The sequence below is a fragment of the Aotus nancymaae genome, unplaced genomic scaffold (assembly GCF_030222135.1).
Source record: "Aotus nancymaae isolate 86718 unplaced genomic scaffold, 86718_ANA_hifiasm-v0.15.2.pri h1tg000057l, whole genome shotgun sequence".
NCBI classification, from domain to species: domain Eukaryota; kingdom Metazoa; phylum Chordata; class Mammalia; order Primates; family Aotidae; genus Aotus; species Aotus nancymaae.
This window is the reverse complement of record NW_026988471.1, coordinates 62,727,162-62,754,523: the sequence shown is the minus strand read 5'-3', so window position 1 is coordinate 62,754,523 and position 27,362 is coordinate 62,727,162. Positions and strand designations below refer to the sequence as shown.

The following is a 27,362-nucleotide window of genomic DNA, read 5'->3' as shown; positions in this document are numbered from 1 at the left end:
GTTTGTGTCACTCCACATCTTCCTTCACTTTTGATATTGTTAGTCTTTTACATGTTAGCCATTCTGTTGGGTATGTCACAAGTGTAGTAATTTTATTTCCTTGACTGATAGGAGAGCACCTTTTCATACTTTTATTGGCTGCTGGGATATTCTCTTCTATGAAATACCTATTCAAGGCCTTTATCCACTTTTCTATTGGTTTATATTATTTCTTATTGATTTATGTTTCTTTTTTCCTGAGGCGGAGTCTTGCTTTTGTTGCTCAGGCTGGAGTGCAGTGGCGCGATCTCGGCTCACTGCAACCTCCGGCTCCCAGGTTGAAGCAATTCTTCTGCCTCAGCCTCCTGAGTAGCTGGGATTACAGGCACATGCCACCATGCCCAGCTAATTTTTGTATATTTTTAGTAGAGACAGGGTTTCACCATATTGGCCAGGCTGGTCTCGAACTCCAGACCTCGTGATCTGCCCACCTCGGCCTCCCAAAGTGCTGGAATTACAGGTGTGAACCACCACGCCTGTCCTGATTTATGAAGGTTCTTTATGTTAGGTCAGTACAAGCGTTTTGCCAGTTGTCCATATTGCAGCTGTCTCTTCCCACTCTATGTGTTGACTTTTCTCTCTCTTATTGGGGTTTTTGGTGAACAGAAGTTCTTAATTTTAATATAATTCTATGATTCATTACTTTCCTTTATGATTTATGCTTCCTTTGTGTCCTATTTAAGAAATCTTTCCCCACTTTAAGGATTTGAAGATATTTTCTTGTTACTTTCTAGAAACTTTGTTTCTGTCTTTTTCACATTAAGACCTACAGTCCATCTAGCATTGATTTTTAGGTATAGTATAAGGGTTAATATTTTTTTTCTCATATGGATATGTTTTTGACATTGCACCATTTGTTGAAAAAGCTGTCTTTCCTACTGCTCTATAATGTCAGTCTTGCCATAAATCAAATATTCAGATATATGTGTATCTGTTTCTGGACTCTATTTTGTTCATTTTTCTGTCTTTACACCAGTACCATTAAGTAAGATTGTCTTAGTTATTGTAGCTATTATAGCTTTTTTTTCTTAAATAATTTTTTTTTGTAGATACAGCTTCTTGCTGTGTTGCCCAGACTGGTCTCAAACTCCTGGCCTCAAGTGATTCTCCTGTCTCAGCCTTCAAGAGTGCTGGGCATAATCACCATGCCCAGCAACTGTAGCTTTTAAATTCATACTAATATCTGGGAGAGTAATTTCTCCTACTTTTTCTTCTTTAGGATTGCCTTAACTCTTCTTGGTCTTTTACAAATCCATATACATTTTAGATGTGTTTTCTGTTACCTTCGCATAGATTTGTTTATATTTTATTCTTTCTTTTTAAAAACAAGCAGAATCCAGAATTCGTACTTATTACTTCCATTCATATCCTAGTGGTCAGCATAGTTACATGACTGTATCTAGCTATAAGGGAGGCTTGAGAAATAAGTCTTTAGCTTGTTGACTCTTTGCCCAGTTAGAGCTATCATTGTGGCAAAAGAGAGATACTGAAAGATGGTTAGCTTTATGCTACACCATTTGAGATCCTATTAAACCAGATGCAGTCTCACAGTTTTTATCCTTCCCATCCTACCTCCATTGTGGCTCACTTTATACACTGAACATTCTCAGGCTTTCCCCAATCACATCCTCCTAGAGCATGAAGCATAGGTTCCGTAGAGGATTCTATGTTCAGTAGACACATATATGTCTGGGAACTACCCAACCTAAAGGGGCAGTTAATTAATTGAGTATATTTATATGTGTGAGTCTAACTAGTTCTTTCATACAAGGGCTCTGACTATCTTGTATTAAGTGTTTTTGCAGTATATAATTGAATCACCTATATAGAACATATAAAAATATATATGATGTTTTAACTTTGTTAGTAGTAGATTTTCCCTATTTTCTTCAAAATAACGTGCAATTTTGTAAGTTTATTGCAGGGCAAATATGGGCACAAAATAGGAGATACTAGGCAGGAATTGGGAAAAGAAAAACAATGGAAAAGATTAGAAAGAGTTGCAAAGCATAATGTCTTCAAGTTTCATCCATGATGTAGCATGTATCAAAATTTCCTTTCTTTTTAAGACTGATGAATATCTCATCCACATGTATGTGATATATACATATATGTGTGTGATATATACATATATGTGATACATGTATATGTCTTGTATGTATATATCACATTTTGTTTATCTGTTCATCCATCAGTGGACACTTCTGTTGCTTCTACATCTTGACTATTTCGAATAGTGCTGTTATGAACTTTGAGTGTACATATAAATCCTGAAGATCTTACTTTCAATTATTTTACATATATACCCAGAAGTAGAATTGCTGGATTATGTTGGAGCTTGTTTCCATTTTTCCTATCGATGTGAAAGTTAAGAGATCTAATTGAAGTTAAAAAATAAAAAATCTTTTTAAAAGCAGAATTACAATGAATGAAATTATTTTTAAAAAATAACTGTGGCTTTTTGGATTAATTCACTCTGTTTTTTTAAGGATGTGAGTTGTTTTTATTTGCTATTTTCTGTTTATGTTTTTGTGAATTGGTAGTGTATTGCCAGGAGTTTCAAATTCCTTAATTATTCTGTTACATGAGGGGAATTTGTAAATAACCTTTCAGGAATTAAAAATTTATTTCAATAGTAAAGTTGACTTTGAAATTTAAGCAGGAATTTTTCAGGTATTTGTTTTGAAATACCACTAGACTGTTACGTAGAAATAAATGTTGGAGCAGAGGAAGCTTACTCGATTAGAAATAGACTAATTCTGGGTTCTAGTTCTACTCTCTCAATCTTGTAACCTTGAGTAGGTCACTTCAGCTTTCTAAGATTCAGTGTTCTCCTCCATAAGTAGTTATTTATCTACCTACCTCACAGTGTGAGGCTCAAACAAGGTAATGCTTCTGAGAGTACTTTAAGAATATTAATACCTCTCTTATTTTGAAGCATTAGTAAACAAATTTAGTGACATTATGATTTTGAAGGATAGCAGGTAACAACTTTCATTAATACATTAACCAATTAGAATAATCATTTGCCTCAAAATAATATACACCAGAACCTCTTTGTAGTATCTTTGAAAAGTATTTTAATTCAACTGAAAGGGAGAAAAATGATGTTAAGGTACTTACCTTGGCTTATGGTAACAACACTAAATTGAACTGATGGCAAGGAATCAAGTGGTCTTTATATATGCCCCTGGGGAAAATGTTTAAAAACAGGAAGTTTTACAATTCTCCTCAAAATTGAAAAAAAGTACGTTATGTCTTATATATACTCCTGTTTGAGTTTAGATTCCTTAAAAGCATCAACGTGTTATATTCCCTCTAGTGCCTGGCACTTAAGCACAGTAAATGCTTAGTAAATATTAGTTCAGTTGAACTGAATACTTATACTCATTCATAATTATAAGTAAAAAGAGAGCCTGTTTGTCATGAAGTAACATTCCTTCCGTCTTCTTGCTTCCACTGTATCATCTTAGGTGCCTTTGCAACAACTGTCCCCTGACATAGCTACCACCTTGTACCTAATCTAAAAATTTTATTTTGCTATAGTTTCTGCAGAATTTCCAATCAGAATCTGAACTAAGTGTTAAAAATACTACAGTGGAGAATGAAAATTCTTGTTTTTTAAGGTTATGATAAAAGTACATTTGTGGCTGGGCACAGTGGCTCACGCTTGTAATCCTAGCACTTTGGGATGCCAAGGTAGGAGGATTGCTTGAGGCCAGGGATTTGAGACCAGCCTGGGCACTGTAGCGAGACTTTGTCTCTACAAAAAATTTTCAAAAATGATTAGCCAGGTGTGGTGGTGCATGCATATAGTCCTAGCTACTTGGGGGGCTGAGGTAGGGGAATCACTTGAGGCTAGGAGTTTGAAGTTTCAGTGAGCTCTGAATGTGCCACTGTACTCTAGCCTGGGTGACAGAGCGAGACCCTGTCTCAAAACAAACAATAATAGAGCAGACGACATGATCATATATTTAGAAGACGCTATCGTCTCAGCCCAAAATCTCCTTAAACTGATAAGCAACTTCAGCAAAGTCTCAGGATACAAAATCAATGTGCAAAAATCACAAGCATTCCTATACACCAGTAACAGACTTAAAGAGAGCCAAATCAAGAACGAACTGCCATTCACAATTGCTACAAAGAGAATCAAATACCTAGGAATACAACTAACAAGGAACGTAAAGGACCTCTTCAAGGAGAACTACAAACCACTGCTCAATGAAATAAGAGAAGACACAAACAGATGGAAAAAGATTACATGCTCATGGTTAGGAAGAATCAATATGGTGAAAATGGTCATACTGCCCAAAGTAATTTATAGATTCAACACTATCCCCGTCAAACTACCAATTACCTTCTTCACAGAACTGGAAAAAACCACCTTAAATTTCATATGGAACCAAAAGAGAGCCTGCATAGCCAAGTCAATTCTGAGCAAAAAGAACAAAGCTGGAGGCATCAGACTACCTGACTTCAAGCTATACTACAAGGCTACAGTAATCATAATAGCATGGTACTGGTACCAAAACAGAGATATAGACCAATGGAACAGAACAGAGGCCTCAGAGGCAATGCCACACATCTACAACCATCTGATCTTTGACAAACCTGACAAAAACAAGCAATGGGGAAAGGATTCCCTTTTTAATAAATGGTGTTGGGAAAACTGGCTAGCCATGTGCAGAAAGCAGAAACTGGACCCCTTCCTGACCAACCTTACACTAAAATTAACTCCAGATGGATTAAAGACTTAAACATAAGACCTAACACCATAAAAACCTTAGAAGAAAACCTAGGCAAAACCATTCAGGACATAGGCATAGGCAAGGACTTCATGACTAAAACACCAAAAGCCAAAATAGACAAATGGGATCTAATTAAACTCCAGAGCTTCTGCACAGCAAAAGAAACAGTCATTAGAGTGAACCGGCAATCAACAGAATGGGAAAAAATTTTTGCAGTCTACCCATTTGACAAAGGACTTATATCCAAAATCTGCAAAGAACTAAAACAGATGTACAAGAAAAAAACCCATTCAAAAGTGGGCAAAGGATATGAACATATACTTTTCAAAAGAAGACATATATGAGGCCAACAAACATATGAAAAAATGCTCGTCATCACCGGTCATTAGAGAAATGCAAATCAAAACTACATTGAGATACCATCTCACGCCAGTTAGAATGGCGATCATTAAAAAATCTGGAGACAACAGATGCTGGAGAGGATGTGGAGAAATAGGAACACTTTTACACTGTTGGTGGGAGTGTAAATTAGTTCAACCATTGTGGAAGACAGTGTGGCGATTCCTCAAGGACCTAGAAATAGGAATTCCATTTGACCCAGCAATCCCATTACTGGATATATATCCAAAGGATTATAAATCATTCTACTATAAGGACACATGCACACGAATGTTCATTGCAGCACATTTTACAATAGCAAAGACTTGGAACCAACCCAAATGCCCATCGATGATAGACTGGACAGGGAAAATGTGGCATATATGCACCATGGAATATTATGCAGCCATCAAAAACGATGAGTTCGTGTCCTTTGTAGGGACATGGATGAACCTGGAAACCATCATTCTCAGCAAACTGACACAATAACAGAAAATCAAACACCTCATGTTCTCACTTAAAGGCGGGTATTGAACAATAAGAACACATGGACACAGGGAGGGGAGCATCACACACTGAGGTCTGTGGGGGGGTCTAGGGAGGGACAGTGGGGGGTAGGGAGTTGGGGAGGGATAACATGGGGAGAAATGCCAGATATAGATGATGGGGATTGAGGTAGCAAATCACATTGCTATGTGTGTACCTATGCAACAATCCTACATGTTCTTTACCTGTACCTCAGAATCTAAAATGCAATAATATATATATATAAAAATATATAGAGAGATATAATTGTATTATCTGAGCATGTTTAAGTAATGTTTCACTATAAAAACTATAAGATACTTGGTACATCATATAATTTTTTCTTCAGATGTTAATTTTACAGCTTTTATGTCCTTTTTATTGATGTGCCACCTATGGAGAATACATTGTTTACAACTTTCCCTTACTAAATTTTCTCATTTTCAGTGTCAGTGAAGACATGAGATTAACTGACTCAGAGCTAGGAAAGCTGGCAAATAATATCCAGGAATTATTATATAGTGCCTCAGATATATGCCATGATCGAGCTGTCAAATTTCTCATGTCAAGAGCAAAGGTATGTTATTTTCATAAAACTTTACATATTTTATATTTTATATGTAATAATTTTGAAGATCTGGAATTATGTCTTTGCCTCCTATGTACCCCATAATGTATATTATATTTTTAACATTTAATAAAGTCAGTGTTACTGATGTGGTCTGTTAGGGAGATGTTGAGATATAAAATAATCTAAATAAAAGAAACAAGAATTACTAAAGCATTACTTTCAAATAAATGATTAAATGACTTATTTTGAAATTATGTTAATAACTAATTTGAAATTAATGTTGTTTTACCTATATATGTATGTGTATATATGTATACCTAAATCTATGTAGCTAAACAAGTTTATAATAAAACTCCAACGTTGTGAAAATTCTGTAGTATGACCTAAATTCACTTGAACTACTCCATTAGTTATAAAGGGATCAGAATCAAATTTCGACCTCTTAAGCATTTAATGCTCAATTTCTGGGTCTGAAGTGTTGGGAAATTTTATTAAAATGAAAAATAATATGTATTATAAAATATATTTGTTAAATTAACTTGATTTCATAAGTCATTTATATTTGCTGTTACACTAACCTTCATGATTTTTGTATTAAAATTTAGGATGGTTTTCTTGAGAAGCTAAATTCCATGGAATTCATAACACTTTCTAGATTAATGGAAACATTCATTTTAGACACCGAACAGATCTGTGGAAGAAAAAGCATGTCATTACTTGGAGCACTTCAGAGCCAAGCTAATAAGTTTGTAAATAGGTTTCATGAAGAGAGAAAAACTAAGCTCAGGTATCATCACCATGCTCATTCTGTTCTTTTGTTTTTTTATTTTATTTTGTGAAACGCTGTTATATTTTAAAGAGGAAACTCAACTGGGCAGTGAAAATGCCTGATAAATATTTTTTTTAATTAAAGGCAGATTGTGGAATTAAAATCACACTTTTTCCTTTTCAAAGTGGAGTTAGAATGTTTACTTCTATTACAGTACTTATCAGGAAGATCCTCAGTAAGTTGACTTTTTTCCCCCACTCAAAGTTAATTGTTTCATAATTCTTTTTTTTTTTTTTTTGGGCTGAGATATAAAAAGAGAAATATTTTCTGAAAGTATTGGTCCTGTTTATGAATGATTCCAGTTTATTGAAATGTTCAGCACTTTTTGAGTCTTAATGTGCTCACTCAGCTTTTCTTCCTTTTCTTTTAAACCAGGGAAGATAGTATTGAGATTCTAAAGTTTACCTTCTTTTCTTTTTACTGTGGACTAGCCTCCTCTTAGACAATGAGCGCTGGAAGCAAGCTGATGTTCCTGCAGAATTTCAGGATCTTGTTGATTCTATTTCAGATGGGAAAATTGCTTTACCTGAAAAAAAATCTGGAGGTATGTGTATTCATTCACACATTCTCTTTCAATTTTATAGTATTTATTTTGTATCAATGCTTAATATTTCTTTAATTGACAATGCCTGTTGAAAAATTAGAACCAATATTCCCAACTTAGTAAATACTTGACAGAAAAACTGTGGTAATTTATAATAATGATTTCAAATTTTTATTGGGTGTTGTAACCATATGCCAGACACTGGACCATGTTTTTTACATGCATTACTCCAATTCATTCTCACAACAATCTGTGATGTCGGTACTATCATTACTTTGTGTAACAGTGAGGAGGCTTGAGGCTCAGAAGAGTTAAGTAATTTTTACACAAATGATGAGTTGGGATTTGAAACCAGCTTTATATAATTTCATAGCTATGTTGTTAGATACTGTACCATATTGTTTACATACATGTATTAAGTAAGCACTAGTTAGCTTCTATTTTGTGTCCTATATTGAGACAGAATTGAGACAGAGATAGCAGTTATAATTCTGCTTTAAAGAGTCTAAGTCTAATGAACAGAACCAAAAAATATAAGCAATCACAATAATGTAGTTACATGATAGAGAAAACACAAACATAAAACCATGAAGGAAACAAAAAAGGAAGAACCAGAGAGGTAGGGAGAAATCTAGAACATAGAAATAAAATGATAAGAGAGTTGTCACTGGTATCAAATACCAGTTGAGTTTTCATGTGAAAGGGGTGGCTGGGAGATATTTTTGTCTACTAGTTCAAATGGAGTTATGTGATAAAAATGTAAATTTATTTATAGTCCATCCTGCAATATCAGATTTACAATTATGAAATTCTTGAGTATTTGTAATAGAAGAGGTATTGCATTATTTCAAATTTTATGCATTTAATCAAGGTTTTAAATTTCTACACCAATTTTTTTTTTTTTTTTTTTGAGACGGAGTCTTGCTCTGTCACTCAGGCTGGAGTGCAATGGTGTGATCTCTGCTCACTGCAACCTCTGCCTCCCAGGTTGAAGCTTTTCTCTTGCCTCAGCTTCCTGAGTAGCTGGGATTACAGGCATGTGCCACCATGCCTGGCTAATTTTTGTATTTTTAGTAGAGACAGTATTTCACCATGTTGGTCAAGCAGGTCTCGAACTCCTGACCTCGTGATCTGCACACCTCAGCCTCCCACAGATTTGGCTGTGAAGGAAAAGTGAGTGATGAAGAAGTAGCTAGAGATAAAAGAAGTTAGAGAGAGGGTGATTTATGGGGCAAGGTGCCTGGAACAGAATCCAGAGTTTAAGAGACAGGCTACTACTATTGCTGCTATGACAAGGGGAAAAGGGCTAAGGAAAAGTATAAAATAGATTAGTTGATATGAGGCAGAGAGAAGAATTCAAAGAATTAAGTAAATTTTTGTTATATGACAGTTTTTAATAGGTAACAGTACTGGGTGGTAGGTAGAGTTTTCTAATTGGTTGTATGATATTGGCAAAACTAAAGCACTTAAGTAGCAAGAGCTGAAGGAAAAATAAAACACTCTGACCATTCTAAATCACTACTTTAAAATTATAAGACTTATCACTCATCTAGTCTTTCAAGCTATATTTAATTGACTTCCCTCTATGTGAGGTGCTGTGCTAGATGTCTAGGACATGTTTTCTGTCCCTGAACAGCCCATAGTCTTTTGATTCTACTGTTAAGCAAACAATGATTTTTGAATTAAAATCCTGAATGTGGAATAATTGAATTAATTCATGTATTTTGTTTGAAAAATGAACTATTTATTTTCACTTCTTTGGTGGATACTGATAGTAGGAGGTTTCTCTTAACATTCCTTGCTTCTGTCTCAGTCTTTTTTTTTTTCTTCTCTGAATAGCATAGGGGTATGCTATTAGAAGTCCATTAACATTTTACTAGTTCTTTTCAAGTTAAGAATTGTTATCCATTTATCCATGATATATTAGTTGGGTGACTAGCCACACAGCTAGGCATTGGGGAAATGAAGGTTAATGACTAGCAGCTGATATTAATTGAGTGTTTACTTACACTGTTTTGTTCTAAGTATTTTACATGTGTTATCTCATTTACAGGTCCATGAGCTAGACATTAGTATTGCTATTTTACAAATTTAGAAACTAAGGCATGAAGAGGTTAAGCAACTTTCCTAAGTTTACATAGCTAGGAAGTGGTAGAGCTGGTATTCAAATCCAGGCAGACTGACTTTAGGGCCATTTCTCTTTTCTACTGTGCTATGCCGCTTCTCTGCAATATAGAGAAGTGATGAAGACACAGTCCTTACCCTCAAAAAATATATATTCTGACATACGTAGTAAATTGTGATTGGAATATATATAGCTCTCAGATATTCATATACATAAACAAATCCCAAAGGGACTTGAAGCTTAGGGAAGCATACTGAGTTAGTTGTTCATTGTAATCTAATTAATTTGGCTTATCCAGGATAAAATCAATTTCACTATTCTTTTCACTTCAATATGCTGAATTTTGTTTTATAATGATAAGAAATATCACATGCTGAAAATAAAAATAACTTCTGGATTGAAGTATTAAAAATTGTATAGTCTCTCCATCAAATTTAGAAATTAACTTGTATTCTATAATGATAATAGCAAAGACAGCCAATTTAAATGTTAGTTCTGCCTTTCCAAACAAATAACTTTTTTAAAAACTGCTTGCTGCTCATTTACCTTGTGCCAGCCCTAAGGGATAGGCAGTTTGTAATAAGTATTTCTACCATTAACAATAACCCTGAAAGATTTTGTTGTTCACATTTAATAGATACAGATAGTGATACAAAGAGGTTAAATAATTGGCCGAAAGTCATGTATCTGGTAATTGGTAGGACTGGTACTCAAATCCAAATCTTTCCAACTTCCAGCATACTTTATTTACTGTGTGTCATAGTTTCCCAGGAAGTAGATGTTTATTTTCAGAAATGAGATAGTTGTAGGCCCTAAAAAGGGACTGTCTTCTTCAGCTTTTTCTCCATTATTTTATTTCATCTGGTACTCTTGTCTCTCTTGTTTATTTGCTTTACTCTCTAGCCACAGAAGAAAGGAAACCAGCTGAAGTTCTTATTGTCGAGGGACAACAGTATGCAGTTGTTGGGTGAGTGACACATTTTTCTTTAGTAGTTGAATTAACTATTTAAAACACAAGTCTTCTGGTTCTCCTTTGAAGTGAATTGGAAATTTTGGATTAACAATTTTAACAGTGCTAAATTTGGATTAACAATTTTAAATCCTTAAAGGAAGCTTTATGGATTTCTTTATCTTCTGTGTTCTGTAGCATACATTATTAAGGACTACACTGACTTAACACAAAAGGCTTGATTTTTCTCATGTAACAGACAATCTAGATGGCCCAAGAGTGATTGTAGTGGATCCATGATATTATTATTATTATTATCCCAGGCTCTTTCTGTCTTTTCTTCCGTTGCTTTCTTAGAGTGTAGTATAGCATAGTAGTTTAAGTTGTGGACTCTGGAACCCACACAATGTGGAAAATAGTACTATACATAGAATTATTGTGAAACCTAAATAATTTATGTAAAGCATTTAGCGCAGGTCTGGCACCTAATAAGTTAATAGTTGTTGGTAGTTATTTTCACTGGCATCATTTGAGTCACTAGGTCTTTTACCAATAAAAGTATCTCAAATTCAAGTTAACTAAGAAGCATACAGATTCCAATATTTTTTGTCTAGTACTATATGTCTTTTATTAAATTGGTAATTAAAATATGTCTTCATATTCTTTAACAGTACTTCACAGCTTAAGTATTTTCATATATATGTCATCTCATTTGATCTTTACAACTACACTGTAAAATAGAGGTATCGGGGATTATTTCCTTTCTACACTATGAGAATTGAAGCTTAGAAGATTAGGTGGTTAAAGTGACGTAGGTCTATCTCCTGATATCTAGACAAGCATTCTTTTTCACTTTTCTTCTTTAGTTCTTGTCACTGTGTAAGTGTTTTTTGAAATGGCCACCCCTCCAGGAAGAATGTACTTCTATATCATTCAATCATGGCACTTACCACAGTATAATAGAATTATTTATTTATGTATATGTTTTCTAGTTTGACTCTGAATTCCTCAAAGGTGGAGATCAGATCTTGCCATTTTTATTTTTCTTGGTATCATAATAAGCACTCAACAAGTATTTATAGAATTAATGCTTTTTCTGAGTCTGTATTCAAATACTTGAAGTCCACACATTCTAAACTAAAGCTTTCATTCCTTTCTCTTCTGGAGTCCTTCCCTGTTTCTGGTAGGAAAAGCTTTCTTCAGCCTTCCTGTAATCCCATCCCTTCAATCTAATTGCGATTTCCCTCCTTAACTACTGGTTATCTGGTTGCTCATCATGTACTTGATGGAAATGGTCCCCTCTGGCTGTCTTGCCTTCTGCCTGTTTAGGCAAAGAATCTGTTGCCAAAAAATTAAACTCTCTGGCTAAAGGAGAACTATTATAACTTATGAGAGACTATTACAAAAGATAAGCAATGGACTCCTGCCCAGTTAGGCAGAATCTAGGAGGAATAAACATAGAGACCAGTATGGTCTGACAAGCTATTATAAAGGCTAGACACTATCTTTCTTGAATCATTAGTTCCTGATATCCTTCAAGCTTTTCATCCTTATTTTATATAGATCTCATTTCTAAGCATCTCATTGAACTTAGATATTCTATGATGAATGACTCTTTTCTCCTCAATTTCAATCTTATTTAACCTCCCAGTAGTGTGTCTTTTCAACATGTGACTTGTCCTACTATGGAGCTGATAACTTTATTATCTTTGGAAAACCTTTTGTGACCTACCTATAAAATTCTTAGGAGATATGTTTTTCTTAGAAGTCATTATAGTTTTTTTTTTTTCTGTCTCACTAAGAAAATCTTGACTAGGTTTTCTTCATCAATTCAATAGTTATGATGGAGGACCTATCACGTTGGTAATCAGAAACACCAGATAGATTTTTTGTCAGTGTTTCTGAATTGGCTAAGGAGTGCGATACCTGTCTTACTGAAGTGATTCCCTTAATAAGAATGCCATACAGAGTGTTATGCTTGTCCTGCAAAATTTAAGGAGCCACTCATTCTCAGTGTGGTGTAAGCTGATCCTGCAATCATACAGAGTAAGTGCCTCTTTAAATTTTGCATTCTAGACACCTCTCTTGTCTTGTGTTAGTCCAGAACCTGCTGTACTAGTAGGCAAAACACATACTTTAACAGTTACCAAGATTATTATATTCTCAGAGATCCTTTGTACTATTAAGTAATTTTAATTTTTGTATGCCAAATCTGTTTGATTTTTCTTGTTTTGATTTCCTACTGGGTCATTTTTATTTTCTTACAGAACCGTATTGCTGTTAATAAGAATTATCCTTGAATATTGCCAGTGTGTGGATAATATCCCATCTGTTACTACTGACATGCTTACTCGTCTGTCAGATTTATTGAAGGTGTGTATGACCACCCCATTGTGGAAAAATTGTTCGAAGAATTAATTTTTGTGACTAATCTTTTAACTCAAAGACATTTCAAGCTCAAGTTATCTTTAAGACATTAGTTTTGTAACATTTGATTGTGGTTGAATCACAACATGTTACTGGAAACAGGTTGCCTGCTTCCTTTGTACTCCACAGTTAGTGATCCTCATTCACCCAGAGTTGTTAATGACATTGGAGACAGGAGATGATTTGTTCGTTAGGTGCTGAACATGACTGAGGCCACTTAGGTCAAAAACCTGGACTGGTTTCAAATGTGCATGGAAGGAATTCACTGAACTTTACAAAATTCATCTCACTAAGGTTAGAGATTTTTCTTGCATCATTCTTTCAGAACCACTGATATAAAATGAAAATGTGATTATTTTATTCAGCCATTTTATATTGAGATATTTTAAACTACCAGTACAGAGGAAAGGCTTTATTATTTTTTTCAAACCTCTAATCTGTTAATTAATTCTGTTCTGAACTTGAGCTGTCATGTTTTAGCCAAGAAAGATTTTTATAACTTTTGAAAATAGGACTTCCCGATAAGAATGACTGAAACAGAATTTTTTTGTAAATGCAAACTAAAGATTAATTTCTGAGAACTAGTTTTTAGAATTTTTCAACTTTTTTTGTATCAGTAAATACTATCATTTAGAATCCCTCTCTCATTTCTTTTTCATTAGATACTAATTGCTTCTACTAGAAAATTCATTTGGCCGTTGAGAGGAAAGGGGAATGTATTTTTAGAACAGTTAGCACATTGCCAGCATATAAAGAATAGTTTTTAATAAATTTTGGGTTTTTTTCTCCTCTTTTGTTAGTACTTCAATTCAAGAACTTGCCAGTTAGTTCTCGGAGCTGGTGCACTGCAAGTTGTTGGACTAAAAACAATAACTACAAAAAATTTGGGTATGGATTCTTGCATTTAATTCACTTGCTGAAGTGTTAACAATTATGTCACTGTATTCATCCTGTGTTTATTATACCTGATGTTTTTATGGGTCTAACCAAAGTGGCATTACTCTAAAAATAAATGCTACTTACTCTTTTATGTATACTCATCACTGAAAAAACTAACCGTGGGTAAAAGGTTATGATGCATTTCCCCTCCAAGTATAAGTTACTCAGAAGTTATACCACTCTAGAAAATATTAAGATATAATGTGTATAAAGTATTTAGAGGTGAAAGGTATCCGAATGTCTGAAGAGAATCAGTTGTCTTGTCATTGTGATACTGATAATACTCACAACTTGAGTTCATTGTGAAAGCAGCACGTTCATTACACTGTTCCTTATGAAATTATTAAACAAATGAAATATGTTGCTTTCTTCCATAGTGCTCTTCGTTTATGAAATAAACTGGATCTTTTTTTTTTTTTTTGAGACGGAGTTTCGCTCTTGATACCCAGGCTGGAGTGCAATGGCGCGATCTCGGCTCACCGCAACCTCCGCCTCCTGGGTTCAGGCAATTCTCCTGCCTCAGCCTCCTGAGTAGCTGGGATTACAGGCACGCGCCACCGTGCCCAGCTAATTTTTTGTATTAGTAGAGACGGGGTTTCACCATATTGACCAGGATGGTCTCGATCTCTTGACCTCGTGATCCACCCGCCTCGGCCTCCCAAAGTGCTGGGATTACAGGCTTGAGCCACCGCGCCCGGCCGAAATAAACTGGATCTTTATAAAGTAATCGATGTTTTTACTTGATTTGATTTGTAATTAAAATCAACTAATACCTTTTTTTAAATTTCTCCATTACATATCCACTCCCTGGATCTTCAGCTCTTTCTTCACGATGTTTGCAGTTAATTGTGCACTACATTCCTGTGATCCGGGCTCATTTTGAAGCTCGACTACCACCTAAGCAATATAGCATGCTTAGGCATTTTGATCATATCACTAAGGTACTTTTTTATACATTTTCTGTTGGAGCTTCATAAGTTTATATCCTTAATTGTTAAGTATTTTTAAAATGTTTCCCAGGGACTTTAAAATACAATATCATTTCTCATTGCAGGACTACCATGATCACATAGCTGAAATATCAGCTAAGCTTGTAGCGATAATGGACAGCTTATTTGACAAGCTGTTATCTAAGGTAATGATCTTTAGAAATTGCTAGACTTTGTTCAAAGACATTATGAATTTCTATTTTATAAGGAGTCCCTTATAAGGAGTGATAAGATAATCTAAACTTTCATAAGATATTTACCATTTAGTAAAATTAAAAATTTTTTTTCAGGAGAATGTGACCATGTGCTATGGCCAAGACCATCCATTGTGGTCTAACCTGCAGTTATCTAACAAATCAATTTTTTCAGGGTTTAAAAAACAACAAAATTTTCAGATTTCCAAAATAGTTGATATTCTTATTCTAAGGGTCTGGCAGGAGTAGGAGAGATGATTCTAAGGGTGGCAGAAAACCCATGCAGAAGTATTTCTATGTTAATCTATTTCAACATTCATGTCTTTGTTTTTCACTCCCAATATGTCATCAAATGAAGCAGTGTTCCCCAAAGAATTTGCAATTATACTGGGAAAGTATCTTCAGGAAAATGTCATTTAGTCAGCCCCAATCACTCTTGCCCTATCTTTCACTGTTTCCTTTCCCTAACTTCTTCAATTCATGTCTTAGGGGGAAAGCCAAAATTGCGTAACTTGAAAGTCTGAAAGTTTATTCAGTGTATACTTTCTGTCCAAGATCATACGTGGAGTTACCTTAATAGCAAGGAACTTTGATTTGCTTTTTATCCTACTTGCATCCTTCAGATTCCAAAATGACAGGGGCAGCAGGTACATAAGAATCAAAAGGATAAGATAAAGTTGTCCCCATTCACTTACACAAGACTACCCCAATATATATTCTATTAGCCTTCAGAATAATGATATCACCACAAGTCATCTAAAAATCCCCACTATTCAATCATGAGAGAATGAGAGTAAAATAGACGAATAACATCTTATTATTAATATCATTCTGAAAGTGGCTTTTACTTTCCAGATTCCTTGAAAGGGTCGCTGACTCCCAGAACAGACTGCAGTTTGAGAGCCTCTGGTGTAGTTGATAATACAGATGTTTATGCTTCAGTTTCAAGAAGCTTAAGGAATTCATAGTTATGTACAAACATATCTATACCATGTTATGCCTATTAAATTAGTTTCTAGTACTGGAGGGAGAAAAATTACTGTTTAGAGATGCTTTATTTTCTTCATGAGTGCCAAGTACAAGCTAAATTCAAAAGCAGTTCTGTTCTTACCAGTTTCCTTTTTGATACACAGCATTCTTCTGTGTACCAAAAATATTGTGTATGCTCTCAAGAAGTTTACCACCTAACAAGGTAGAAGACTGTAAACAGCTAACAGTGGAGAGTAAAGCATGTGTTAAATAGTAGAACTAGGCTTAAGTCCAGGAGTTCCAGCCTTCAGTGAGCTGTGATCACCCCACTGAACTTCAGTCTGAGTGACACAGCAAGAACCTGTCTGTAAAAAAGAAAAAAAATAGTGGAACTATTAATAGACTGTGGAATATAATGAAGCAAAACCGAAAATGTGCTAATACTCTTAAAACTCTGATTTTAATCTGTCACTTTGGTCATCCACAGAGTTTTTGAATAAGAATGACCACAGTGACTAGACTTTTTCCTATGACAACTTACTCTTTTTTTTTCTGTAAAGAAAAAAGAGAATTGTTTAATGAGCTTCCTATGTATGCATCACCTATATTTGTTATTAACAATTTGTCTTTCTTGCTAAAATATTTCATAAATTTGAGGCATTATGGTATTTTATCCCTAAATACTAAAGTATGCATTTTTAAAAGCTAAGAACATTTTTACATAACCACACTATTATCATACTTAACAAAGCTAACAATTCTTCAAAATCATCTAATATTTATTCTCCTATTTGAAACTTATTGATTATCTCAAAATGTCTTTTTATAATAGTTTGTTTGGACAAAGGCTTCTAGGTTGCATTTGTTTATTATGTCTCTTAAGTCTTATAAACTAGAACACCCCCCTCCTCATTTAAAAAAAAATATATAGCATTGACCTGTTGAAGAATATGGCCAGGCTTTTATAACATAATGTTCTCTCTATTGTCTTCTCCATTGATGACTTTTCCTATTACTCTGGAATATTACATTCTTTCTATGTTGAGAAGTCTCCAAGTCTCTCTTTGCCACTCCTGTTCTATTTGCTTTCATGTGTTACTCAGGAGCTTGACCCTGTTTTTAATTCATATCAAAATAGCAGACAGTGTTTGGTTTCAGTTTGCCTTTCAGTTCTTAACCTTTCATGTTCTTATTTGAAAATGTAATTTTAGGAAAGAAGGATGGCACAGTAATATATGGGTTAATTTTAAGAAGCTAATAAGTGGCTGGGCACAGTGGCTCACGCCTGTAGTCCTAACACTTTGGAAGGCCGAGGCAAGTAGATCACTTGAAGTCAGGAGTTCAAGACCAGCCTGGCCAACGTGTTGAAACCCCGTCTCTACCAAAAATACAAAAAAAAATTACCCAGGTTGGTGGTGGGTGCCTGTAATCCCAGCTGCTCGGGAGGCTGAGGCAGGAGAATCACTTGAACCCAGGAGGTGGAGGTTGCAGTGAGCCAAGATGGCGCCATTGCACTCCAGCCTGGGCAGCAAGAGGGAAATTCTGTTTCAAAAAAAAGAAGCTAATAAGTAAGGGTACCTTTGCATAGGTAGAATGAAACAATATCTAATTGTACTAACAGCTAATGTTCCAACCATCATTCATTTATTCATTCATTCTGTAAGTTATGTATTAATATAAACAGTTTTGTTAGGTATCAGGGATCCACAAGGTTGAATAAGGTTTTGATTTTGTCTTCCAATAGCAAAATATTTAGTTGGGGAAGTAGATCAATGACTATGACAGGATATAGGATATATGTAAAGTGTTATAAATAAGGAACTAATTTAGTGCTGGAGCTTTTTTTGCTTTGGAAGAGATGGTTGTCAGCTGGTGAGGAAGATCTGGGAAAGCCTTATTGATGAGGCATGCATATAAATTTTACTTTTAAGGATAGATAAGATGAGAGCAAATGAAATTGAGGTGAAGAGATATCTGAGATAACAGCATAAACAAACATGTTGGTACAAATCTTAAGACGATTCATTGTCAGGGTTTTGGAGTCAGGTAGACCTAAGTTCAAAGCCCATGTTTGTCACATATTAGCTATTGAAGGACCTTAGGCAAATTACTATTCTCCTTAAGCCTCAGTTTCTGTCTCTAAATGAGGATAATAGTGGAGCTTACGTCATAAGGTTGAATTAATGAGATAATATATGTGAATTGCTTTCCTTTTATCATGTATCTGACTATAGCAAATTCTAGTAAATACTGACTGCAATGCTTCTGCTGTTGTTGTTATTAATAGTAAAGGTAATAGTTCCATTTGGCTAATGCATCAGAGGGGGCAAACATGAGTGGGAGATCTGGTGGAAAGACAGTAGAGAGCTGTGACTACCAGTAGAAAGCTAAGCAATTTATATCAGGTTTATTGAGGTATAATTTACACTCCGTAAAATTCAGCCTTTCTAAGTGTATGGTTTAACAAATACAGGTAGTAGAACTACTGCAAGTTATAGAACATCATTGGTAAACATTATCTTGGGCACTTTCTTAGTCAATTCATTCCCCATACTAAGCCTCCGAAAGCTACTGATCTGATGTTTGTCTATATAGTTTTGCCTTTTCCAGAATATCCTCTAAGTAGAATTATACAGAATCTAGTCTATTCTGCCACACTTCATTTAGCATAATGTTTTTGGTGTTCATAGATGTTATAGCATTTATCAGTGGTTTGTTTTGTTTTATTACAGAGTAGTATTCATTGTATGGATTCACCACTATTTCTTTATCCATTCACCAATTGATAGACATTTGAGTTTTCTCTAGTTTTTGGCTGTTATAAAGAAATCTGTTATAAGCATACATGTACAGTCTTTGTGTAGGTATGTGTTTACATTTCTTTAGTATAAATACCTTGGACTAAGATTGGCAATTGTGGATTATGGAAATATAAAACTTTTAAAAAACTGCAAAAATTTTTCAAAATTTTCTAAAGTGCATCTTTTTACCTTTTTAATTGCCATGTATAAGAGTTCCAGGTGCTCTTCACCATCGCTTTCTTTTTTAACGTTAGTCCTCTTGTAGGCGTGTTTGGAGTGATATCTTATAGTGGTTTGAAGTTACATAATGACATGTGTTAAGCATCTTTTAGTGTGCTTGTTTGCCATTCATATCTTTTCTATGGTAAAGTGTTCAGATTTATTGCTTATTTAAAAATATTGGGTTGTTCATCTTCTTATATGAGTTCCTTATATATCTTCGATACAAGTCAGGTGTGTGGTTTCTAAGTATTTTCTCCCAGTTTGTAGCTTGGCTTTTCATTAGCAGTGTCATTAGAGCAATTTTTGATTTTGATGAAATTCAGTTTAGTTTTTTCTTTTATTGTTCATGCTGCTTATGTTCCATCCTAAGAAATATATATTTTTTTAAGACAAGAGTTTGCTCTTTTTGCCCAAGCTGGAGTGCAATGGTGTGATCTCTGCTCACTGCAACCTCCGCCTCCCAGGTTCAAGAGATTCTCCTGCCTCAGCCTCCCGAGTAGCTGAAGGCAGGAGATTATAGGCATGCACCACCACACCCAGCTAATTTTGTATTTTTAGTAGAGATGGGGTTTCTCCATGTTGGTCAGGCTGGTCTCAAACTCCTGACCTCAGGTAATCCACCTGCCTTGGCCTCCTAAAGTGCTAGGATTACAGGCATGAGCCATCACGCCTGGCCAAGAAATCTTTGTATAACCCAAGTTACCAAGATATTCTCCAATTATTTTTCTAGAATGTTACTGTTTTAGGTTTTATATTTAAGTTTATGATTAATTTCTAGTTGATATTTATATATAATCTGAAGTATAAATCAGTGTTCATTTTTCATAATTCCAGCACCTTTTATTTAAAAGACTATCATTTCTCCATTCACTTTTTTAAAAAATCAATCAACTGTTTTCATTTGGTTTTCTTTTGAGACTGTATTCTGTTCCAGTACCACACTGTCTTAGCTACTCCAGCATTATTGTAAATCTTGAAAGAAGGTAATGTGAGTCCTCTAATACTGTTCTTTTTCAAAATTGTTTTGGCTATTCTAGATCCTTAGCTTTTTCTTGTAAGTTTTTAAATCAGCTTATCAAATACTACCAAAAGGCTGCTCAGATTTTGATCAAAATTGCATTGAATATATAGATCACTTGGGGGAGAACTGACATTATTGAGTCTTCTGATCCACAAACAGAGTATATGCAGCTTTGTACCAGAGCAAGATTGCACCTGCTAGCCAGAACCTGTGTTGTGTATCTCTTCCCAATACTACATTCAGTAACAGCACACTGGTAACTTTGCCCATGGTGTGAATATTTACACCACAGAAATCAACAAATACTACAAATGAGTGCTTTTCTCCCAGCAAGCCCATTAAATGTCTACTACACACCACTGGGCCTATCTCTTTACTCGTTACATCTTTAATTTCTTTCATCAGAATTTTGTAGTTTTCAGTAAACAACTATTGCACATATTTTACTAGATTTACTCCTAAGTATTTGTTGATTTTTGATGCTATTGTAAATGATATTTTTATAAGATTTAAGTTTCCAGTTATTCAGTGCTAGTATGTTAAAACATCATAGATTTTTCTATATTAACTTTTTGTCCTGCATTCTTGCTAAACGCACGTATTAGCTATAATCCCAATTTTGTAGATTCTTTGGGATTTTTATACATACACAGTCATGTTGTCTGCAAATAGAATCTTGCATCGTTTTCAGTCTGTATGTCTTTTATTTCTTTTCCTTGCTTAATGGCATTGGCTAGGACCTTCAGAACAATGTTAAATAAAATTGGTAAAAGCAGATATGCTTGGTTTCTCCAATCTTGGGACAAAATGTTCAGTCTTTAACCATTAAGTATGATGTTAGCTATAGGTTTTTATAGGGGTCTTTATCCAGTTAAGGAAGTTTCTTTATGTTTCCAGTTTGCTGAGAGGTTTGTATGACAAACAGATGTTGGATTTTGTCAGATACTTTTTTGTGCATCTATTGAGACGATCATATGATCTGCCTTTCTTAGTCTGAAGAAATTAATTAACTTCTTAATTTCTAAATATTTTAAGATTGCCTTTAGGATTGTCAAGGTGAATTGCCTTAATTGATTTTTTAATGTTGAGCCAACTTTGCTTTCATACAAAGTGTGTGTGTGTGTGTGTGTGTGTGTGTGTGTATGTGTATTATGAAGGACATTAGTCTATAGGATTTTTTGTTTTGTTTTGAAGTGCTTATTTACTGGACTCATAAAATGAGTTGGAAAATATTCTTCCTCTTGTATTTCCTGGAAGAATTTGTGGGGAATTGGTGTTATTTTTTCCCCAAGTTTTAGGGAGAATTTACCAGTAAAGCCATTTGGTCTTTGTTCTTACTTTACAGGCAGGTTTTTAACTGTAAGTTCATTAAAAAAAAAATACGTATAGGACTATGTGGGTAATCTAATTCTTCTTGAGTACACTTTGGAAGTTTGTTTCATTAAATGGATTTACCCCTTTCGTCTGTTATTAATTTGGAAGCATCAACTTGTATATAATATTCCTTTATTCGTTGAATATCAGTGAGGATCTGTAGTATTACCTGCTCTTTCTTTGATTATATTGGTAATGATGTTAATTTATCAAGTCTTCCTCACCTCCCTCTTTCTGGCTAGAAGTTTATCACACATTTTGATCTTTTATTTTGATATTTTCCTACACCTCTCTGTATTATTTTGATATTTTCCTATATTTGTCTATATTATTTTTCTTGTAACTTGCTTTGGATTTAATTAGCTGTTTTCTGATTTCTCATGGTAAAAGCCCAGATTTTTGATTTGAGACCTTGCTTTTCTTTTCTTTTTTGAATATAAGCATTTGATACTATTTCCCTTTGTATACTGCTTTTGTTGTGTCCTGCAAATTTTGATACTTTGTGTTTTTATTTTTACTTCATTCAAAATATTTTATAATTGCTCTTGTGATTCTTCTTTGGCCTTAGGTTATTTGGAAGTCTGTTATTTAATTTCTAAATGTATTAGGATTTTCCAGCAATCTTTGTTTTGATCTCAAGTCTAATTCTGTTTTGGTCAGCAAACAGATTTTGTATGACTCCAGTTATTTTATGTCTAGGATTTCTTTTGTGGCCTAGAATGTGGCCAAAGAATATCTTGGCTAATGTTCCACATGCTCATGAAAAGAAGGTATATTTTGCTCTTGTTGGGTGGAGTGTTCTCTGTATATCAACTAGGCGGTGTTGGTTGGTAGGGTTATTTAGGTCTTTTCTGTCCTTACTGATTTGGTGTCTACTTGTTCTATCAGTTACTAAGAGATGAGCATTGAAGTTTTTTACTATAATTGTAAATTTGTCTATTTTTCTGTTCAGATCTTTGTGAGTTTTTGTTATACGTATCTTGAAGTTCTATTGCTGGATATATGCACATTTAGGATTATTATTATGTGATAGTGCCCCCTCTTTTTTTTTTTTTTTTTTTTTTTTGAGGCAGAGTCTTGCTCTGTTCTCATGCTGGAATGCAGTGGCGTGATCTTAGCTTATTGCAAACTTCGTCTCCTGATTTCAAGTGTTTGTCCTGCCTCAACCTCCTGAGTAGCTGGGATTACAGATGCCCACCACTACAACTTGCTAATTTTTGTATTTTTAGTAGAGATGGGGTTTCACTCTGTTAGCCAGGCTGGTCTCGAACTCCTGACCTCAAGTGATCGGCCCACCTTGGAGAAAAGTGCTGGAATTAGAGGCACGAGCCACCGCACAAAGCCTGTGATACCCGTTTTATGCCTGGTTATATTCCCTTTTTTGAAGTGTACATTATGTAGTACAAATGTAACCACTCCAATTTTTTGAATAGTGTTTTTATGGTGTTTCTCTTACTATCTTTTGCTTTTAACATATCTATGCTTTAATATTTAAAGTTAGTTTCTTATACCCAGAATGAAGCTGGATCTTGCTTTTTTTCTCTTAATCTGACAATTGCTGTCTTTTATAGACCTATTAAACCATTTAAATTAAATATTTTTATATAGTTGAATTTAAATATGCCATGTTATCTTGTTTGTTCCTTCTTTGACAAATTTTCCCTTCTTTTTTCAGATTAATTTTTTTCCCTTTTTAAAATATATATTTTAAGTTCTGGGATACATGTGCAGAATGTGCAGGTTTGTTACATAGGTATACATGTTCTATGATGGTTTACTGCATCCATCAACCCGTCGTCTACATTAGGTATTTCTCTTAATACTATCACTCCCCTAGCCCCCCAACCCCTGACAGACCCCGGTGTGTGATGTTCCCTTCCCTGTGTCCATGTGTTCTTATTGTTCAACTCCCACTTATGAGTGAGAATATGTGGTGTTTGCTTTTCTGTTCCTATGTTAGTTTGCTGAGAATGATGATTTCCAGCTTCATTCATGTCCCTGCAAAGGACATGAACCCATCCTTTTTTATGGCTGCATAGAATTCCATGGTGTATATGTGCCACATTTTCTTTATCCAGTCTGTTATTGATGGGCATTTGGGTTGGTTCCAAGTCTTTGCTATTGTGAACAGTGCTGCGTAAACATACGTGTGCATGAGTCTTTATAGTAGAATGATTTATAATCTTTTGGGTGTATACCCAGTAATGGAATTGCTGAGTCATGTGGTATTTCTGGTTCTAGATCCTTGAGGAATCACCACACTGTCTTCCAAAATGGCTGAACTAATTTACACTCTCACCAACAGTGTAAAAGCATTTCTATTTCTCCACATCCTCTCAAGCATCTGTTTCTTGAGTTTTTAATGACTGCCATTCTAACTAGCGTGAGATGGTATCTCATTGTGGTTTTGGTTTGCATTTCTCTAATGATCAGTAATGAGCTTTTCTTCATGTTTGTTGGCTGCATAAATGTCTTCAAAAAGTGTCTGTTCATATTCTTCACCCACTTTTTGATGGAGTTGTTTTTCTCTTGTAAATTTAAGTTCTTTATAGATCCTGGATATTAGCCCTTTGTCAGATGGGTAGATTGCAAAAATTTTCTCCCATTCTATAGGTTGCCTGTTCACTCTGATGATAGTTTCTTTTGCTATGCAGAAGCTCTTTAGTTTAATTAGGTTCCATCTGTCAATTTTGGCTTTTTTTGCCATTGCTTTTGGTGTTTTCATTGTGAAGTCTTTGCCCATGCCTATGTCCTGAATGGTATTGCCTCAGTTTTCTTCTAGGGTTTTTATGGTTTTGGGTCTTACGTTTAAGTCTTTAATCCATCTTGAGTTAATTTTTGTATAAGATGTAAGGAAGGGTTCCAGTTTCAGTTTTCTGCATATGGCTAGCCAGTTTTCCCAACATTATTTATTAAATAGGAAATCCTTTCCCCATTGCTTGTTTTTGTCAGGTTTGTCAAAGATCAGTTGGTTGCAGATGTGTGGTGTTACTTCTTAGGCCTCTGTTCTGTTCCAGTGGTCTGTGTATCTGTTTTGATACCAGTACCATGGTGTTTTGGTTACTGTACCCTTGTAGTATAGTTTGAAGTCAGGTAGCGTGATGCCTCCAGCTTTGTTCTTTTTGCTTAGGATTGCCTTGACTATATGGGCTCCTTTTTGATTAAATAAGAAATTTAAAGTAGGTTTTTCTAATTGTGTGAAGAAAGTCAATGGTAGCTTGATGGGGATAGCATTGAATCTGTAAATTACTTTGGGCAGTATGGTCATTTTCATGATATTAATTCTTCCTATCCTTGAGCATGGAATGTTTTTCCATTTGTTTGTGTCCTCTCTTATTTCTGTGAGCAGTGGTTTGTAGTTTTCCTTGAAGAGGTCCTTAATATCCCTTGTAAGTTTTATTCCTAGGTATGTTATTCTCTTTGTAGCAATTGTGAATGGGAGTTCATTCATGATTTGGCTCTCTGTTTGTCTGTTCCTGGTGTATAGGAATGCTTGTGATTTTTGCCCATTGATTTTATATTCTGAGACTTTGCTGAAGTTGCTTCTCAGCTTAAAAAGATTTTCGGCTGAGACGATGGGTTTTTCTACATATACAATCATGTCATCTGAACGACAATTTGACTTTCTCTCTCTCTCTCTTTGAATACCCTTTATTTCTTTCTCTTGCCTGATTGCCCTGGCCAGAACTTCCAATACTATGTTGGATAGGAGTGGTGAGAGAGGGCATCCTTGTCTTGTGCCAGTTTTCAAAGGGAATGCTTCCAGCTTTTGCCCATTCAGTATGATACTGGCTGTGGGTTTGTCATAAATAGCTCTTACTATTTTGAGGTATGTTCCATCAATACCTAGTTTCTTGAGAGTTTTTAGCATTAAGAGTTGTTGAATTTTGTCAATGGCCTTTTCTGCATCTATTGAGATAATTGTGGTTTTTTTCTCATTGCTTCTGTTTATGTGATACATTACATTTACTGATTTCCATATGTTGAAGCAGCCTTGCATCCCAGGCTTGATTGTGGTGAATAAACTTTTTGATGTGCTGCTAGATTTGGTTTGCTAGTATTTTATTGATGATTTTCGCATTGATGTTCATCAGGGATATTGGCCTGAAATTTTCTTATTTTGTTGCGTCTCTGCCAGGTTTTGGTCTCAGGATGGTGCTGGCTTTATACAATGAGTTAGGAATGAGTCCCTCTTTTCCTATTGTTTGGAATAGTTTCAGAAGGAATGGTACCAGCTCCTCTTTGTACCTCTGGTAAAATTGGCTGTGAATCCATCTGTTCCTGAGCCTTTTTTGGTTAGTAGGCTATTAATTGCTGCCTCAATTTCAGAACTTGTTATTGGTCTATTCAGGTATTCAACTTCTTTCTTGTTTAGTGTTGGAAGGGTGTTTGTGTCCAGAAATTCTTTTCTTCTATATTTTCTAGTTTATTTTATAGAGGTGTTTATAGTATTCTCTGATGATAGTTTGTATTTCTGTGGGATCAGTGGTTGATATTCCCTTTATCATTTTTTATTGCGTCTATTTGATCTTCTCTCTTTCCTTCTTTATTAGTCTGGCTAGCAGTCTATCTATTTTGTTGATCTTTTCGAAAAACTAGCTCCTGAATTCATTGATTTTTTTTGAAGGATCTTTTGTGCCTCAGTCTCCTTCAGTTCTGCTCTGATATTAGTTATTTCTTGTCATCTGCTAGCTTTTGGATTTGTTTGCTCTTGCTTCTCCAGCTCTTTTAATTGTGATGTCACGGTGTCAATTTTAGATCTTTTCTACTTTCTTTTGTGGGCATTTAGTGTTATAAATTTCCCTCTAGACACTGCTTTAACTGTGTCCCAGAGATTCTGGTAGATTGTGTCTTTGTTCTCATTTGTCTCAAAGAACTTATTTCTACCTTCATTTTGTTATTTACCCAGTAGTCATTCAGGAGCAGATTGCTCAATTTCCATGTAGTTGTGTGGTTTTGAGTGACTTTCTTAATCCTGAGTTCTAATTTGATTACACTGTGATCTGAGAGACTGTTTGTTATGATTTCCATTCTTTTGCCTTTGCTGAGGAATGTTTTACTTCCAATTATGTGGTCAGTTTTAGAATAAGTGCAATATGGTGCTGAGAAGAATTTATATTCTGTCAATTTGGGGTGGTGAGTTCTGTAGATGTCTATTAGGTCTGCTTGGTCCAGAGGTGAGTTCAAGTCCTGAATATCCTTGTTAATTTTCTGTCTCGTTGATCTAATATTGACAGTGGTCTGTTAAAGTCTCCCACTATTATTGTGGGGAAGTCTAAGTCTCTTAGTAGGTCTCTAAGAACTTGCTTTATGAATCTATGTGCTCCTGCATTGGGTGCAAATATATTTAGGATAGTTAACTCTTCTTGTTGCATTGATCCCTTTACCATTATGTAATGCTCTTCTTTGTCTTTTTTGATCTTTGTTGGTTTCAGGTTTGTTTTATCAGATACCAGGATTGCAGCTGCTTTTCATTTGCTTGGTAAATCTTCCTCCATCCCTTTATTTTGAGCCGATGTATGCCTTTGCACATGAGTTGGGTCTCCTGAATACAGCACAGCGATGGGTCTTGACTCTTTATCCAATTTGCCAGTCTGTGTCTTTTGATTGGGGCATTAACTCATTTACATTTAAGGTTAATATTGTTATATGTGAATTTGACCCTGACATTATGATGCTAGCTGGTTATTTTGCCCATTAGTTGATGCAGTTTCATCA

At 35.0% G+C, this 27,362-nt stretch overlaps 1 protein-coding gene across 9 annotated transcripts in view; it reads left to right on the top strand.

Moving 5' to 3' along the window:
* The window catches only part of VPS54 (VPS54 subunit of GARP complex), a 128,594-nt gene that overhangs the window by 84,440 nt on the left and 16,792 nt on the right, over window positions 1-27,362 (top strand). For 8 of the 9 annotated variants that reach the window (XM_012477126.2, XM_012477123.2, XM_012477125.3 and 5 more), the window contains 8 exons: window positions 6,138-6,267; window positions 6,867-7,048; window positions 7,522-7,634; window positions 10,663-10,726; window positions 12,976-13,081; window positions 13,936-14,023; window positions 14,894-15,015; window positions 15,129-15,209. In XM_012477126.2, the coding sequence (XP_012332549.1) occupies window positions 6,138-6,267; window positions 6,867-7,048; window positions 7,522-7,634; window positions 10,663-10,726; window positions 12,976-13,081; window positions 13,936-14,023; window positions 14,894-15,015; window positions 15,129-15,209 (886 nt within the window). Of the gene's footprint in view, window positions 1-6,137; window positions 6,268-6,866; window positions 7,049-7,521; window positions 7,635-10,662; window positions 10,727-12,975; window positions 13,082-13,329; window positions 13,430-13,935; window positions 14,024-14,893; window positions 15,016-15,128; window positions 15,210-27,362 lie in introns of those variants that run through there. The other variant, XR_002478924.2, reaches the window with a different exon arrangement.